This window comes from Panthera pardus, unplaced genomic scaffold (assembly GCF_024362965.1).
Source record: "Panthera pardus isolate Hobbes unplaced genomic scaffold, ASM2436296v1 HiC_scaffold_3, whole genome shotgun sequence".
Taxonomy (NCBI): domain Eukaryota; kingdom Metazoa; phylum Chordata; class Mammalia; order Carnivora; family Felidae; genus Panthera; species Panthera pardus.
In genome coordinates, this window is record NW_026526876.1 from 46,208,698 (window position 1) to 46,226,703 (window position 18,006).

Consider the following 18,006-nt stretch of genomic DNA (forward strand, 5'->3'; position numbering starts at 1 on the left):
CACAAGCAAGGGAGGAGCAGAGAGAAGTGGGGAGACAGAATCCCAAGCAAGTCAGTGCAGAGCCTGATGCAGCCCTGATCCCATGAACCTGTGAGCTTATGACCTGAGCAGCAGTCAAGAGCTGGGTGTTCAACCAACTGAGCCATCCAGGCAACCCTGAAGGATGTCTTTTAATTTAGTAAAAACTACTTATTAAAACAAATAGCAAAGTTTGTACTTGAGTAAAAAGGAATTTCTAAACAATTCAAAACATAATAAAAATTCTACTACTGCTATTAGTTAATATAGTTTTGAGGTCCTAGCCTACCTAGATGGTGCAAAATGAAAAGTAAATAAGCAATAAAGGAATAAACTGATTATTTGCTGATAATACAATCTACTTAAAAATTCTAGATAACTGACTGAAAACCTTACGGCTTTAAAATTTTCACTAAGTGGGCTAAATACAAGACAAACATGTAAAAACAATAGTCCTCCTACTATGACAAATAATTAGAAAATATTATGGAGGGGAAAGAGATCCCATTCCCAATAGCAACCTAAGTTATAACCTATCTGGAAATAAATATAACAAGACAGATACAGAACTTACACGAAGAAAACTAAAACTATGAAATGACCAAAATAAATAGGAGAAATACCACATTCCCAGATGTTAATGTTTTAAAACTGAAAATATGTCAATTTTCCAAATTAAGTGTTATTAAACACACGAAATAATGCAATTTCAGTCAAAATCTTTTTCTGGAAGAGTAAATGTGCAAGAACCATCAAGAATATTTTGAAAACAAAACCAAAATGAAGGCAAATAATTACTGTACTACAAACTGTGAAACTACAGTAGTTAATAACACAACAAATATTCAGTTGAACAATATCAAACTGCTGTTCTTGCAGGTCAAAAACAGTTGCATGTTGGCAATTTCATATGACTCAACCCCTATGAATGAATTTAAAAACAGAATCACGCAAATATGGGAATTTGGGTCTGTTAATAAAGGATGCACTAAATATTATTGAATGAACTAGATTCTTCAAAAAACATGTTTTTTGGGGGGGGGAATCAATGAACTTACCTCACACATCATCATGAAAAACAAATTATATTTGTTATAATGATACAAACATTGAAAAGTCAAAAAAAAAAAAATACCATAAGAAAACAAGGGTCATTTTTATAAACCTGGAGTTGAAAAGGCCTTCCAAATAAAAACATTAAGCCCCAAACCCATGAATACTATTAATAGACCTAAAATTAAAAATGTAAAACTTTTGTTTAGCAGAAAAAGACAAAACAGTGACAACAGGAGGGAAGTATTTGCAAAAATATAACAAAAACTTTTTGCAAAACTCTATCCAAAAAGCATTATTTCTTCTGTTGGTTTTAGATTGTCATTTCCTCGACAACTAGATGAGACTGAGTACCCGTTGAGATGTATAGTGTCCATTTGTATTTTTTCTTATGTTAACAGCCTAATCATAACTTTTACTCATTTTTCAAGATAATTTTTTTTTAGTTTTTTAATGTTTTATTTATTTTTGAGAGAGACTGAGACAGTGAAAGCAGGGGAGGGGCAGAGAGAGAGGGAGACACAGCCTCTAGGCTCCAAGCTGTCAGCACAGAGCCCAATGTGGGGCTCAAACCCACAAACTGTGAGATCATGACCTGAACTGAAGCCAGATGCTTAACCAACTGAGCCACCCAGATGCCCCCTTTTACAATCCTTTTTCTATTGAACTGTCATGATTATTTTAGGAGAATTCTATGCATTTGGCAATCATCCTCTCTCCTACTCATCTCTACCGGATTACTGCCATCAGTATCTAGCATTAATATACCCCATTTTAATAAACACACACATAGCCCAGAAATAAATGCTCACATATATGGTCAAATGATTTTGTCTTTCTTTTTTTTTAATGTAATCTCTACACCCAATGTGGGGCTCAAACTTAAAACCTGAGATCAAGAATCACATGCTCTACTGGGGCACCTGGGTGGCTCAGTTGGCTAGGCATCCAACTTTGGCTCATGTCATAATCTCCCAGTTTGTGAGTTTGAGCCCTTTGTCGGGCTCTGTGCTGACTGCTCAGAGCCTGGAGCCTGCTTTGGATTCTATGTCTCCCTCTCTCTCTGCTCCTCCCCACTCATGCTCTCTGTCTCTTAAAAATAAATAAACATAAAAAAATTTTTTTTAAATAAAAAAACAGAAAGGCGGGGGACTAGGTGGCTCAGCCGGTTGAGCATCCAACTTCGGCTTAGGTCATGATCTCATGGTTCATGGGTTCGAGCCCCGCCTCAGGCTCTGTGTTGACAGCTCGGAGTCTGGAGCCTGCTTCAGATTCTGTGTCTCTATCTCTCTCTCTTTGCCCTTCTCCCGCTCACACTGTCTCTCTCTCAAAAACAAATAAACATTAAAAAAAAAAAAAAAAAAAGAATCACATGCTTTATTGACTGAGCCAGCCAGTGCCCCTCTAATCATTTTCAACAAGGGTATCAACATCATTCAGTGATGAGATGAAAATCTTTTCAGCAAATGGTGCTAGGAAAGCTGATACATTTGGACCCTTACCTATATCATATACAAAATTAATTAACAATAGATCAAAGACATTTATAAATGTAAAATCTAAAACTACAAAACTCTTACAAGAAAACATAGGGGAAAGCTTAACATCAGGTTCAGCAATGCTTTTTTTCTTTTCTGCAATGCTTTTTTGAAATAGGACACCAAAAGCACAGGCAACAAAAGAGAAAGAAAAAGATAAATTGGACTTGAGCAAAATTAAAAACTTTTACTGTCAAAGGATACCATCAACAAAGTGAAAAGGGAACCCACAGTTTAGGAAAAAATATTTGCAAATTATATTATGGGATCAGAGATTAATATCCAGAATACAGAGAACTCTTGAAACTCAAAACTAAAAAGCCAACCCAGGGTGCCTGGCTGGCTCAGCTGGTAAAGCATGCAACTCTTGATCTCAGGTTTTAAGTTTGAACCCCACATTAGGTACAGAGATTACTTAAAAATAAAATCTTTAAAAAAACAACACCCCCCCCAAACAAAAACTCATTTCAAAAATGGGCAAAGGATCTGAACAGACATTTCTTTAATGAAATGAAAAAATATATAAATGGCTAATAAACACTTTTAAAAATGTTCAACATCACTAATAAATGTGAATCAAAAGCACAGTAAGACAACAAGATACCATTTCACACCCATTAATATGGCTATTATCAAAAACAAAACAAAAAACAGAAAAGAGTAAATGATGGGGAAGATGTGAACAAACTAGAACGCTTGTGCACTATTTATTAGGTAGGAATGTAAAATGGTGCAACCTCTATGGAAAACACTATGGCAGTTCCTCAAAAAATTAAAAAGCAAATTACCATATGATCCAGCAATTCTACTTTTGGGTATATATGTCCAGAAAAATAGAAAGCAGGGTCTTGAAGAACACCCATCCTCAGAGTTGCATTATTTGAAACAGCCAAAAAGTAGATGTCAACCCCTGTCCATCAGAGGATGAATGGATAAATGAAATGTGGTGTATATATATACACAATCAAATATTTTTCCAGGCTTAAAAAGGAATGAACTTCTGACACATGATATAATATTGATGAACCCTGAATACATTATGTGAAAGTGAAATAAGCCAGACACAAAAAGACAAATACTGTATGAGTTCCACTTATATGAGATATCTAAAATAGTCAAGTTCATAGAAACAGAAAGTGGAATGGTGGTTGCTAGGGGTTGGGTGGGTGATGGAAATGGGGAGTTATTATTTAATTGGTACAAAGTTTCAGTTTTACTAGATGAAAAAAGTTCTGTGAATGGACAGTGGTGACGGTTGTACAACAGTATGAAAGGACTTAATGCTACTGAACTATACACTTAAAAATAGCTAAAATGGTAAATTTTATGTTATGTACATTTTACCACAGTAAAAAAGAAACAGATATAAAAAAAAAGCATATAGGCTTAGAAAGTGAAAACACAGACAGATAACAGAAAACTCTTTCTTGACTTCACACCCCTTCCAGATACAACCTGATTCATTATGCAACTTCTTGAAGGAGCTGTGCAATAATGCTTCAGTTTCTCACTGGATTTACCCTGCTACACTCCTCAATGGGAATGGTTCTTAAAAGGGCCACCCACACTTCAACTTGACACCTCTCAATGGTATAATCACTCCCACTTCTTTTGCTTCTCAATTTCCTTTATTGGACACCCTTCATTACCATGTCTTTAAATGTTAAAGTGCCCCAGAGCCAAAATTTCTCTTTGCCATTTAAACTCCTTCCATACTTGATCTAATTCACTTCCTGACTTTAAACAATAAATGCCACTGTTGACGCCTAACTAACTGTTTATATCCAGCTTTGACCTCATAAGCTTCATACTTATTTACCATCCATCTACCTACAAGACATTATACTAGGATAACTAATAGACATCTCAATCCTAACAAGTTTAGTTTTGTTTTTTTGGGTTTTTTTGAGAGAGAGACAGAGTACGTGTGGGAGGTGGGAGAGAGTGAGTAGGGGAGAGGTGTAGAGAGAGAGGGAGAAAGAGAGAGAGAGAAAACCCAAGCAGACTCCATGTCCAGAGTGGAGTCCATTGTGTGGCTTGATATTATCACTATGAGATGAACACCTGAGCCAAAATCAAGAGTCAGGCACTTAACCAACTGAGCCACCCAGGTACCCCATTAAACCTAAAATGTTTAAACAAGAATTCCAAATTTCCTGCCACCACCTCCCCCAACTCCTACACCAGCTTTTTCCTTATTTCCTAAATTAATGATAGCATCAGTCACTAAGTTGCTTAGGACAAAAACTTAAATATCATTCTTAGTTTTTTTTCTTTCCCTACAAACTATCCAGCCTTTCCACACCAGGGTTGTGAGTGGAGAACGGAGTCTTCTTGGTCTAAAATATCCATTGTATGTAATGAACTAATTTCTCTCCTATGTATCTAGAATAGTAATAGTTATGAACCACCCTTCGGAGAATTAAGAAAGATAGGAACCCCAGTCAAGAAGGGCTGCTAGAAAATGAGCAAGTCCACTTCTCCACTGCAGTAACTCCAGAATAGGTCACCATATTTCATATACACTCTCAACCCCTTTTAGACCGTGCTCCATACAACAAGCAAAGTAATCTTTGTAAAAGGTAAATCAGATCATAAATGCCACTGCCATCCCCCCACCACCTCGATTTTCATTCTTTAGAGACTTGCTTCTAAAATCAGAATAAAACTCCTATTCAGGTCTTACAAGGCCCTATCTGATCTAGATCCTGCCTACCTCTCTGACTTATCCCCTAGTATTCTCCCTTCTGCTTTGTTTATCATATTCAACCATACTGGTCTTCCTTCAAGTGTTCAAATATGCAGAGCAAATCCTGTATCAGTGAATCCGCATCTTCTGTTCTGTTTACCCTGAAAAATGCTTCCCACAGATCTTTGCATGGCTGCCACCTTCTCAACCTTTAGGTCTCAGTTCAAAAGCTGCCTCCTCAAAGACTTTCTCTTACTTCCCTAACCTAAGCAGCACACTCCTCATCTTCCTATCCCATTCCTGTTTCCTTCACAGCACTTTTTACTAACTGAAATTATCTTTACTTGTCTACACGTTTTAATGTCCAATTTCCACCACATGAATTTATGAATGTAAGATCCAAGAGGTTAAGTATTCTGTCTTGTTTACTGTCCAGCACAGAATATTCAATCAAGAAATATTAGCTCTTTGGGCACCTGGGTGGCTCAGTTGGTTGAGCGTCTGACTTCAGCTCAGGTCACAATCTCACAGTCTGTGAGTTCGAGCCCCGCCTCGGGCTCTGTGCTGACAGCTCAGAGCCTGGAGCCTGCTTCTGATTCTGTGTCTCCCTCTCTCTCTGCCCCTCCCCCGCTCATGCTCTGTCTGTCAAAAATAAATGAACATTAAAAAACAAAAGAAGTATTAGCTCTATATAGAAAATCTACAGTCAGTTCTGAATGGGAAAAAAGGCTATATGTATTTGTAGTCTTAATTCATTATAAGAGAGGTGTTTAAATATTATTATTTTAAAAATAACCCATCCTCTAGCTTCCCAAATGACACACAGAGAAATGACACTAATAGGATCTTTTCCACTTACAGTTTCGTATGTAACAACCAGCAATTGATGACTTTGCCAAGAGCTCCATTCCCAAATCCTGTAATCTGCCAGAGTTTTCGGTTCCACATGCAGCCAGAGCTGCCTGGTCAGCAGAAAAAAGGCTTGCCTGCATGTCTCCGGAAGCAGCATTGCTGCCTTTGATTTCTGAAAGTGTATTCTTTACATCAGTTTTCATACATCGGACTTCAGCCATTTGAGTTTTGAGTCTTTTTAGCATCTTTAAATCAGAGGGAACTCGCCACATTGCCTGCTGCTTCCTTTGGTCTTTATCTTTTCGAGAATATGATGCTTTAGACAGAAAGTTGTAAGTCATGTTAACAGAGACTTCTATTAAATCGTTCTATCATACAGTCAATATATGCAAACTTGAGGTGTAAAAAGCTAAGGTGCTTTGGTGGAATCAACAATTAAAAGCATGCATTAAATTCCATTAATGAAAATAAAGATAGATCCAAGTATCCTAATTTTATCCATACCTTCAAAGTTAGAGTCTGGATCACAATATAATCACTCAAATCAGAATAGTTACCTAATTCTAAAAGTTTAAAAAAGCTGCCTTATTGCCTGCCTGTGCTTTCTTCTTTATACTTCTCCATTTTTCTCAAATTTCCTATGCTGAGCTTTTATCATCTTCATAACTGACAAAAATGAAAAAAAAAAAAGAACCCAAAAACCTAGAATCCAAATTAAGTAGTCAAATCTGCTATACATAGTATATAAAAAATATATATTCCATCTAAGTCTAAGAAGGTTTCCAGTGTAGTTACAGCTATTAAGTGCCATAGAACAACATAAAATACTTCCCCATCAGTCTTTGCAGCTTCTAAAGTAACAATGTTTTCTCTCTTCCCAGAGAAAGTAGTTGTTTTTCACCCATTCCACTCCTCAAATATTAAAATAGAGGTATAAGTAAGGAAACTACAGACTTTCTACTGCAGAAAGGAAAAAGATATCAATATTTTGAAAATCAAAGAATGTTATGACAGACTCAAAGCAAAAAGAAACCAAGCCTTACCCCCCACCTAAAAAAACAAAACTGGGGGACCAATAGCCACTAAATAGAAAAGAACAAGTCCTTTATTAGCAGGAATGACAGCTGAAACAGCCTGCCTTCTAGTATAGAAGATGAAGTGCTGTAGAAAGTAAACACTATAATGTGTTCGACAGCCAATCCCCCACTTCTACCTTGCAGAAAGGACTCAGATTGTGTTCAGGTATCAGGCAGTAGGCAGCAATGTGCTCAGGGAGGTTAGATCCCTCCTTTGGCCCCAGGACATACGAGTCTAAGACTGGTTCATTCTTCTGACAGTGTTTAGGGTGGGTACATCACTCAGCCAGCCAAAAGTCTGGGGTGGAAGTGCTTCTGAGAAAGATTTTCTATCTTGATAGGGAGATTTTACTGTCTTTGTTTATTTAAGAAACATCCATAAAGAGCTTACTGAATGTCAGATATTTTAAGGAAATTAAGTCATTTAATCCTCTCATATCAATCCTCTGAGGTAACTAAATACTATTATCTCCATTTTATAAATGAGCTAAGTAAGGACAGATTTTAGAAATCTAGGATTTAGTCTCAAATCTACCATTTAGTTGCTGTAACTTTCTCTAAGTCCACCAACTTCTGAGTCCATTATTTACTTGTAAAATGAAGACAATAATATACACATAACAGGGCTGTCATGAGGCTCAGAAGACACAATGTTTGTGAAAGCACTCTGTGGTGTAATCCTCCATCCAACCCCTTTCCACCAGGATGTCAGAAATGTTTTCTAAAACCCAAATCAGTTATTATTTTCTATTGCTTTCCTGCTGACAATCATTCACAAAAGCACCAGCGTGGAACACGAGGCCCATTATCTGATTCTACGCTACCTCTCAGTGGTTTTATCTTCTACCTCTACCCCAAACATATTCCACTGTTTTGGTATTACCTGCAACTCTGTAATACATAGGCAATGCTATATCCCCTTATGCTTTTCACATGTCCTATTTCCGGTGCTCCCTCTGTTAACTCAAGCCCATCAGATGAAATCTGAAATGTCTACTTCTTTAGGCACCTAAACCACCAATTGCCTCACTTCTTCCAAATCAATTCTGACCCAATTTTGTATAATACTTAAGAGTATACTTCTACTACAGCACTTTACACATTATAGTAAGAAAGACAAACATACAGCACTTTACACATTATAGTAAGAAAGACAAACATACATACAAACCAAAGGGTAGAGGTAACATCTTAGTGATCTTTGTATTCCAGGCCGAACAGCTTATGGCACAAGATATTCACAATTTTTATTTATTTATTTTTGAGAGAGCAAGCAAAGGAGGGGCAGAGAGGGGGACAGAGGATCCTGAGAGAGAGAGAGAGAGAGAGAGCGCACAGAGGAAGGGCAGAGAGAGGGAGAGAGAGAGAGAATCCCAAGAAGGCCACACCGTCAGCACAGAGCCCGTGACTTAGGGCTCGATCTCAAGAACCGTGAGATCATGACCTGAGTCAAAATCAAAAGTCAGACAATTAACCAAGTCAGCTTACCCAACTGAGCCACCCAAGAGCTCCACAAGATATTTCTAAATGTTTTCCTAAACAAAATCTAGTACCCCACATCTACATGGACTTAAATATGAAAATCTGTATTAACCCACATGGCCCAGTTTATTATTACTAGAAACTGACAAGAACTTTAAAAAGTAAAAATCCCAAATGGGAAAATATAAAAAAAAAACTAAACAAACCTCCATCAGCTGATAATCAAACAACTACCAAGATTGTTTGAAATGCTAGGCACTGTGCTGGGCAGGACATACAACAGTGAACAAGACAAACCCTCAGTCTTTGCTCTCACAAAGCTCTCAGTCCAGCTGGAAAAATGAAAAATAATCTATTTCAGTACCATGTGATAACTGCCAAGACAGGAAAACGTAATGGGATCTTATACCACAGGAACCTGACAATTTAAAGAAAGTTACTGCGCTGAAAATAAGAAGCTTTCCTGAATGTGCCAAGTTACAAGGTTAATTAGAATTGAGAATCTCATCTGTAACAATTCTTTCATATCATTCAGTTATGGCCTTCAAGATTGATAGTTCTTTAAAGCTTCTCCTCCAGATTTCAGCATCAATCAATGCTACCACCATTCTGCTCACCTAAGCTTTTTCAGAATCATTAGCACATTCCACTCAATTGCCAAGCCCTATAATTGTAACTTCACGAGATTCCACATACTACCATTGCCATGCTACAAATAAAATCTTAATTATATAGAGAGTAGATTGATGTATTCCTTAGAAGTTAAGTAGAACTTTTATAATATCAAAAGATTCTGAAGATCTCAGATCTACGTATTTTTGAGTATACGATGACTGAGAAAATATCCAGAAATGTATGAATTTGCCCTCTCATACTAGGAACCACTGAAATAAACTTCTACAATAATACCCTCATTAAGCTTCCATTTCTGATAGTTTTCTGGGCATTGCCAGCCTTCTAAAAAGCAGCTTGAATCAAACCACTCCTAAACTGCAACTGGCTTCTCAAAGCCCACTATGCATCATTCCTCAGACTAGGCATGCAACACCTTCCATGGAATAACCCTGTCTGACTTTCTATTTCTACTCACCACTACATGTACCATAAAATCTGGTTCAAATATATTATCTGTAATTCATACCCTGATTGATACCTCTTAAAATGCTTTTACAGTACAGTATGATGCTTTTAAGAACATGAACCTGCAGTGAGTCTGATACATAATAGATTCACTCAATATGTACTGAAAGAATGAAAGGAAAATAAAGGAATACTATGGACAACTTTATGCCAACAAATTTTTGATAACTTAGATGTAATGGACCAATACCTTGAAAGACAATCTGCCAAAAACCGAAGAAATAGATAATCTGAAGAGGCCTACATCCACCTTCTATTATCTCCAAGAATATAAGTAGGGAATACTTCCAAGGAAGAGGGAATACTTCCAAACCCAATCTACGAGGCATTACTCTAATATGAAAATCAAAGACATTAAAAGAAAACTACAGACCAGTGTCTTTCATGAATAGAGACAAAAAAAAAAAAAACCCGTCAACAAAACATTAGCAAATTAAATCTTACAGTGTATATAAAAAGGATTATATACCACAATTAAGTGGGATTTATCCCAGATATGCTGGTTTGACATTCGAAAATCAAATAATGTAAAGCATCACATCGTATCAATAGATGCAGAAAAAGCATTTGGCAAAATCCAATACCCATTCATGAATTTAAAAAAAAAACAAAAACAAAAAACAACTCTTTGGGCACTTGGGTGGCCCAGTCAGTTAAGTAACCAACTCTTGGTTTTGGCTCAGGTCATCTCACAGTTTCAACTTCAAGCTTCACATTGGGCTCTGTGCTGACAGCACGGAGCCTGCTTGGGATTCCCCCCCTGTCCCTCCCCCACTCACGATGTCTCTCTCTCAAAAATAAATAAACTTTAAAAAAAACAAACAGGGGTGCCTGGGTGGCTTAGTCGGTTGAGCATCTGACTTCAGCTCAGGTCATGATCTCGCAGTTCATGAGTTCGAGCCCTGAATCGGGCTCTGTCCTGACAGCTCAGAGCCTGGAGCCTGCTTCAGATTCTATGTCTCCCCCTCTCGCTGCCCCTCCCCCACTCATGCTCGCTCGCGCGCGCTCTCTCTCTCTCAAAAATAAACATTAAAAAAATTTTTTTTAAACAAACAAAACTCCTAGTAAACCAGAATAGAGGAAAGTGTTCTCAATTTGATAAAGAATAGCTATGAAAAACCTATAGCTAACATCATACTTAATGGTGAAAACCTCAAAGCTTTCCCACCAAAATCAGGAACAAGGATGTTCCCCTTCACCACTCCTTTTCACCACTTTACTGGAAGTCCTAGCTAATGCAGTAAGATGAAGGAAGGAAGGAAGGAAGGAAGGAAGGAAGGAAGGAAGGAAGGAAGGAAGGAAGGAGAAAGAAAGAGAGAGAAGAAAGAAAAAGAAAGAAAGAAAATGAAAGGTACACAGATTAAGAAAGAAAGAGTAAATCACTGGAATCTACTCCTGAAATCCTTGCTGCATTATATGCTAACTTGGATGTAAATTAAAAAATTAATTAATTAATTTTTAAAAAAGAGAAGAAAATAAATAAATAACTGAATAAACAAAATAAACACTGAAACCCAAACAAGCATTTTAATTAAAAAGAAGGTTGGATCTATCTGCAATGTTAGCTTTTCATATCCTCTCATATAGGTTATCTTCAGTTAGTTTCCATGACTTCTATTTTCTTGGTTTCTTTCCCTTCCAAAGGTTCTTTAATCTGGTTCATCTTCCACACACTTAGTAAAAACAGATGTTCACCATAATCATCCCAGGCCCTCTTCCTGTTAAAATTTTCTTAAAACTCCCTCTTCTACAATCTAACTCATGTAGTTTTAATTATCCAGTATCACCTCTAGGCAAATAACTGCCTATATTCCACTTCTTAATTTTTAGCTATCTAATAGGCATCTCTATTTTGATACCCACTGGCATGTAGATATTTAAAGATTTGCTCTTCCTCTCTACTGTTCCCCCTTCCTCATCATCAACATTTTGATCACCTGGATTGGAAATTCAGATCATTTCATTTATATTATTAATTTTACATAGAAAACTTATTTTTGGATAACGAAGATCTTATTCTGTTAATAGTATATATTCATTTTTCCATTGATGTTGAATGTTTTTCAAAAACATGATTTTACCTGTCTATAAAATACACACGGGTAAGCTATAATTTTTCAGACGTAACTACATTGTTGGATATTTTCAAACAACTCTGACTGTTTTCTATTTCGGATATACTCCTAGAAGTGAAAATAAGCATTGAAGGATAGAGGTATTTTATTTATTTATGTATGTATCATTGTATGTATTTATTGGGGGGGGGGGGCAGATAGAGGGAGGGAGGGAGGGAGGGAGGAAGAGAGAGAGAGAGAGACACAGAGAGAGATAATCCCAAGGAGGCTGGTACTGTCAGTGTGGAGCGCGATGCGGGCTTGAACTCACAAACCATGAGATCATGACCTTAGTCATAGTTAAGAGTCGGAAGCTTAACCAACTGAGCCATCCAGGAGTCCCAAAGGATAGAGGTATTTTAAACCTAGTACTAAAATTTCCTTCAAAAAAGTTACCTGCAGTAACCTGCAGTTACCTGCAGTTTCCTGCAGAAAAGTTACCTACCTTCAAAAAAGTTACATCTACCTGCAGAATCATAACTTGTCTGTTCCACTAGGTCATTGCAAGTAACACTGGCTGTAATTTAAGCAAAACCCTTGTCAAGGTGTTTTCTTTTCTTTCTTTTTTAAAGCTATTTCTTTGATCACAAGAACTATATGTGATTTTTATTTTCTTTGCAATTTTCTGTATTTTCCAAATTTTCTACAATAAAAATATCTCAGAAAAAAATGTAAAATTATATACAGTGTGATTACGTTTTATAAAAATGCAAGTATAATACAAAATGTACTTGGATCACAGATAAAAGACAAGTATTTCATAACATAACTGGAGACAATCTTTCAAATTGAGGATCTAGACTTCCCAGGGTATACCTTAGAAAGAAAGAGGCCTAGGGGTGCCTGGGTGGTTCAGTCAGTTAAGCATTCAACTTCAGCTCAGGTCATGATCTCATGGTCCTGAGTTCAAGCCCTGCGTCGGGTTCTGTATTGACACCTCAGAGCTTCAGATTCTGTGTCTCCCTCTCTCTCTGCCCACACCCGTCTCTCAAAAATGAATACACGTTTAAAAAAAAAAAAAAAAGGCCTAAATAATCCAGTCTCTGAGTTCACCCTCCAACTAGAGCAGTCTAGGTGTTTTCTACATCAAAGCTCTGCCTCACACTTTGAAAAATGAGTTCTGTTGTTTTAAAGAAGCATCAAAATCACTGTTCTAAATCACTGATATTTGATTTGTATAATACTACTGTTTAAAAAGGCAGGAAAATACTGAGTATATTTTAGAAAGCTAACAAAAATGGTTTTTAAAACATGGCATTTAAAGGTAAATCCTTAGCTGTTTAAAATAAGTAGGCCTGAGAGTTTCAAAACCTCCAGGTTTGACAACACATCTAATATGTGTGGGTATACATCACATTACAGTAATACAGATGTAACTTCTCTTTAACAAATAACCTCTGCAAATAAAACACTGATGCTAGTTGGTATACGTTTTGAGGCAAATAAAACACTGATGCTAGTTGGTATACATTTTTAGGCTATTGAACATCAAAGCACAAAACCATCTTTTTTATATTCAATTCAGACACGGTTCCACTTACAAGTTAGGGTATTATGGGGCACCTGAGTGGCTCAGTTGGTTAAACATCTGACTTCAGCTCAGGTCATGATCTCGTGGTTTGTGGATTCAAGACCTGAGTTGGGCTCTGTGCTAACAGCTTACAGCTTGGAACCTGCTTCAGATTCTGTGTCTACTCCTCTCTCTGCCCCTCCCATGCTCATGCTCTCTGTCTCTCAATAATAAATAAACGTTAAAAAAAAAAAAAGGTATTAATGAGTCCTGCAAAACTCCTATTAAGTCATTCACAAATAGGACAACAGTACTTCATATAAATCAAACTGTCAATCATACACAATCTAAATGCCAGATCATATACAAACATTCTAATAGACATTTTGACATTATTGTGCAAAAACATCATGGAACAACAACAACCAAAAACTTGATTTATATTAATGTCATTTTTAAAAAATTTTTTAATGTTTATTCATTTTTGAGAGAGAGGCAGAGAGAGAGAGAGCAGGACACAGAATGTGAAGCAGGCTCCAGGCTCTGAGCTGTCAGCACAGAGCCCAACAAGGGGCTCAAACCAACAAACTGTGAGATCATGATCTGCACTGAAGCTGGACACCTAACCGACTGAGCCACCCAGGCGCCACTAAATGTCATTTTTTAAAAGAAGAAAAATCCGGCCACTTGAACAAGGATATGATTGATTTTTAAAATGACTGTAATTTGTGATTAATTTGTATTCAATAAAATTTACTAATTTTGGCAAGTTTCCACAAATATATATAGTCAAATAATTATTACCACTCCGTGATTTTTATTAACCGCCCCCAGTTTTCTCATTTGTTATTTAAGCTGATCTCTTCTTCCTCCCTTCCTGGCCCCTCTGCAACCACTGATGTGTTTTTTTCACCACAGTTTTACTTTTTCAGAATTTCATATAATGGGATCATACAATATATAATTTTTTGTATCTCATTTTTTTCACTTAACTGATAATTCATTTATTCTTTTTAAATGTCATGTTTTATAATACATAATGAAAAATCAACTTGCTACAGAAACATACTGTGTTCCAACACTTAAATAAGACACTTGTATTAAAATGAAGAGTTCATTTGTAGAGTAACAGATAAAAGGGAAATTACTATTAATATTTTACCTGTGGGCTGCAAAAGTGAAGCAGGAGGGCGAGGCTGTAAGCTCCACAAATTTTCCATACTACTCCGGTCCTTCAGGTCCAACAAATGTATTAAGATTAACGGATCAATGTCTAATAAACTACTGGTAGCAGCAGAACATAAATGTGCTCTTCTTGACATTCTGCTACTGGCGCCCAGATAGCCATGGTTACTACCTGCAAAAGAAACAGAGATGAAGAAAATGCATGCTATAAATTTGCACGAATTTAATTATCATTAAAAGAAAAAGTAAATTGGTTAGTGTTGTTTGAATACTTGTCTATGGACCTGTCTTTTAGGAGTTGGTGTAAGAACATGGTGAGAAGCAGAAAGGAGAAACCAGACTGCCAGAGAGGTATACAGAAGCACAGTGACTAAGCACTGGCCTTATTACTATCCAGAATTCTGGAGGAACCCTCAACCCCATCCTTAGGCCTAGAAATAAAAAGGTGATAATATATATAATATACACAATAAGGGAGATAAGGGTGAGGAAAAGGAGGATATATCCCATAACCCAGTGGTCTTCAAAGAAAGACAAATCCCCACAGTATCACAGATCTCAAGAAACTAGACACCAAAACAGTACTCTTCTTGAGGAGTTTTTAGACTGGACTTTTTAAGTTTATTTATTTATTTTGAAAGAGAGAGACAGAGAGACACAGTGAGCAGGGGAGTGGTAGGGTCAGAGAGAGAGAGATAAAGAGATAGATAGGGATAGAGATAGAGATAGAGATAGAGAGATAGAGAGAGAGAGAGAGAGAGAGAGAGAGAGAGAATCCAAAGCATATTCTGTGCTGACAGCGCAGAGCCCAACACAGGGCTCAAATTCTTGAACCGTGAGATCATGACTAGAGCCAAAACCAAGAGTAGGACACTTAACCAACTGAGCCACCCAGACACCCCTAGACTGAACTTGTTAATGACTGATGCACAGTATGGACACCTATGAGCAATGTGATATCTGTATCACCTACACTGGACTAAGCTCCTTAAGCTAAAGAAACCACTGGACTTGTTTCTAGTGCCTAGTAAAATACCTAGCAAATATCAGGTACAGAAATGGTGGTTTAAACTGACCTCCTTCAATAAAACTATTTAAATATGTTCTAAAGAAACTTAAAATTTTAAAGTGTTACATTCAACAAAGTCTTAAAATAGATAATATAAACATAACATAAAATAACCAGGTTCCGACTATTCATGAGTTTTTCAAAGAGATCTGGAAGGAAATAACTTAGGAGAAAAGTTCCAATTATTCACAAGCTTCAAGCTAATTATCTACTTATATATATTCCATCTATATTCACATCCTCACCTTTTCCAACTTCTTCCTCTTCCTCTTTATGAGGTTATCATCCTACTGCAAATTTTTCTTCCCAGCCTTGGTACCCCTTCAACTCCTATTAAAAATAGCAGAAAACTCCCCTTTTTCTCAAACTGCTACAACTGCTTGGTCCTTTGTAGGAAGTCTCTCACTTCATTTGGTGACTACCACCATGCCTGGCAGCACCACTCAGCATTCACCTACCATGGCCTCTATCTCAGGAGCTCACTTGGATCTACTTGGCCCTCATCCTGCAATGACACCATGGAGGATAAGAGGAATCTCCTCATCAAGGCGGTCAGTATAAATGTTAAACCTTTCTGACAAGGCTTGTTTGCAAAGGCCCTGGCCAATGTCAACATTAGGAGCCTCATTTGTAATGCAGGGGCTGGTGGACCTGTCCCAGAAGCTGGTGCTACACCAGCAGGAGGTCTGGGCTCCTCTAATGCTGCTGCCCCAGCTGAGGAAAAGAAAGTGGAAGCAAAGAACTGCAATTAAAAAAAAATTAAATAATTACTTAAAAAAACCACACACACCTATCTGCAACAGGAATAAAATAGAAATGTGGATAGAAGGGAAAAAAAAAAAAGAAAGTGAAAGCAAAGAAAAGAGAATCTGAGGAGTCTGATGATGATACGGGCTTTGGTCTTTTTGATTAAACCTTTGTAACATGCTCAAGAAAAAGCTGAACTCTTAAGAAAAAGAAAAAGAAAAAAGCAGAAAACTATCCCCTCTCCACCTTAAAACTGCATCTTACTGATGAATGGATGAAGATGTAGGGTGTGTGTGTGTGTATACACAATGGAATATTGCTCGGCTAGAGGGTATTATGCTAAGCGAAATTAGTCAGAGAAAGACAAATATCGTATGACTTCACTCATATGTGGAATTTAAGATACAAAACAGATGAACATAAGGGAAGGGAAGCAAAAATAATATAAAAACAGTAAGGGGGACAAAAACATAAGAGACTCTTAAATACAGAGAACAAACTGAGGGTTGCTGAAGGGGTTTTGAGTGCGGGGATGGGCTAAATAGGCAAGGGGCATTATTAGGAAGACACTGTTGGGATGAGCACTGGATGTTATACATAGGTGATGAATCACTGGATTCTCATCCTGAAATCATTATTGCATTGTATCCTAACTAACTTGGATGCAAATTTTAAACAAACAAACAAACAAACAAATAAATTAAAAAAAAAAAGAACACATCTTAACTCTTTTCCTTTACTAGGAAGTTTCCAAATCAGGCTGCATTTGAGGAGTTTTAAGAATTACAGTTTCTTGGGGTGCCTGGGTGGCTCAGTCGGTTAAGCATCCGACTTCAGCTCAGGTCACGATCTCGCGGTCCATGAGTTTGAGCCCCGCGTTGGGCTCTGGGCTGATGGCTCAGAGCCTGGAGCCTGCTTCCGATTCTGTGTCTCCCTCTCTCTCTGCTCCTCCCCCGTTCATGCTCTGTCTCTCTCTGTCTCAAAAATAAATAAACATTAAAAAAAAAATTAAAAAAAAAAAAAAAGAATTACAGTTTCCTTGGAGCACCTGGGTAGTTCAATCTGTTAAGCATCCGACTTTGGCTCAGGTCATGATCTCACAGTCTGTGAGTTCGAGCGCCGTGTTGGACTCTGTGCTGACAGCTCAGAGCCTGGAGCCTGCTTCAGATTCTGTGTCCACCCTGCCCCTCTGCCCCTCCCCTACTCGTGCTCTGTCTCACTCTGTCTCTCAAAAATAAATAAATGTTAAAAAAAGAAAAAAAAAAAAGAATTACAGATCCCTATCTCCACTACAGATGTCTGAAAAAGAATACTGGAGTGGGATCCAGGATCTTTTTCTTAAAAGCTGCCCAGGTGGTACTGACTGGATAATAAGTAACTCAGCAGCCCTGTATATTTTATCTACTGCCCTGGTATCTAGTTCTTCTTTAAAAGTAGAAGTTGCCCATTTTTCCATGTTAAATGGACTTATTTAACAGCAGCCCTCTCCTGTTTCTCAGTGCTCTTCCAGGCCTTACTTTCACCAATAAACAA

At 37.4% G+C, this 18,006-nt stretch overlaps 1 protein-coding gene across 6 annotated transcripts in view; it reads right to left on the minus strand.

The window, feature by feature from the left end:
- Window positions 1-18,006, minus strand: part of TRIM37 (tripartite motif containing 37) — a 145,603-nt gene that overhangs the window by 39,427 nt on the left and 88,170 nt on the right. For 5 of the 6 annotated variants that reach the window (XM_019431070.2, XM_019431074.2, XM_019431073.2 and 2 more), the window contains exons 18-19: window positions 14,635-14,829; window positions 6,158-6,466 (exon numbers count right to left, since the gene is read on the minus strand). In XM_019431070.2, the coding sequence (XP_019286615.1) occupies window positions 6,158-6,466; window positions 14,635-14,829 (504 nt within the window). The remainder of the gene's footprint in view (window positions 1-6,157; window positions 6,467-14,634; window positions 14,830-18,006) is intronic. The other variant, XM_019431075.2, reaches the window with a different exon arrangement.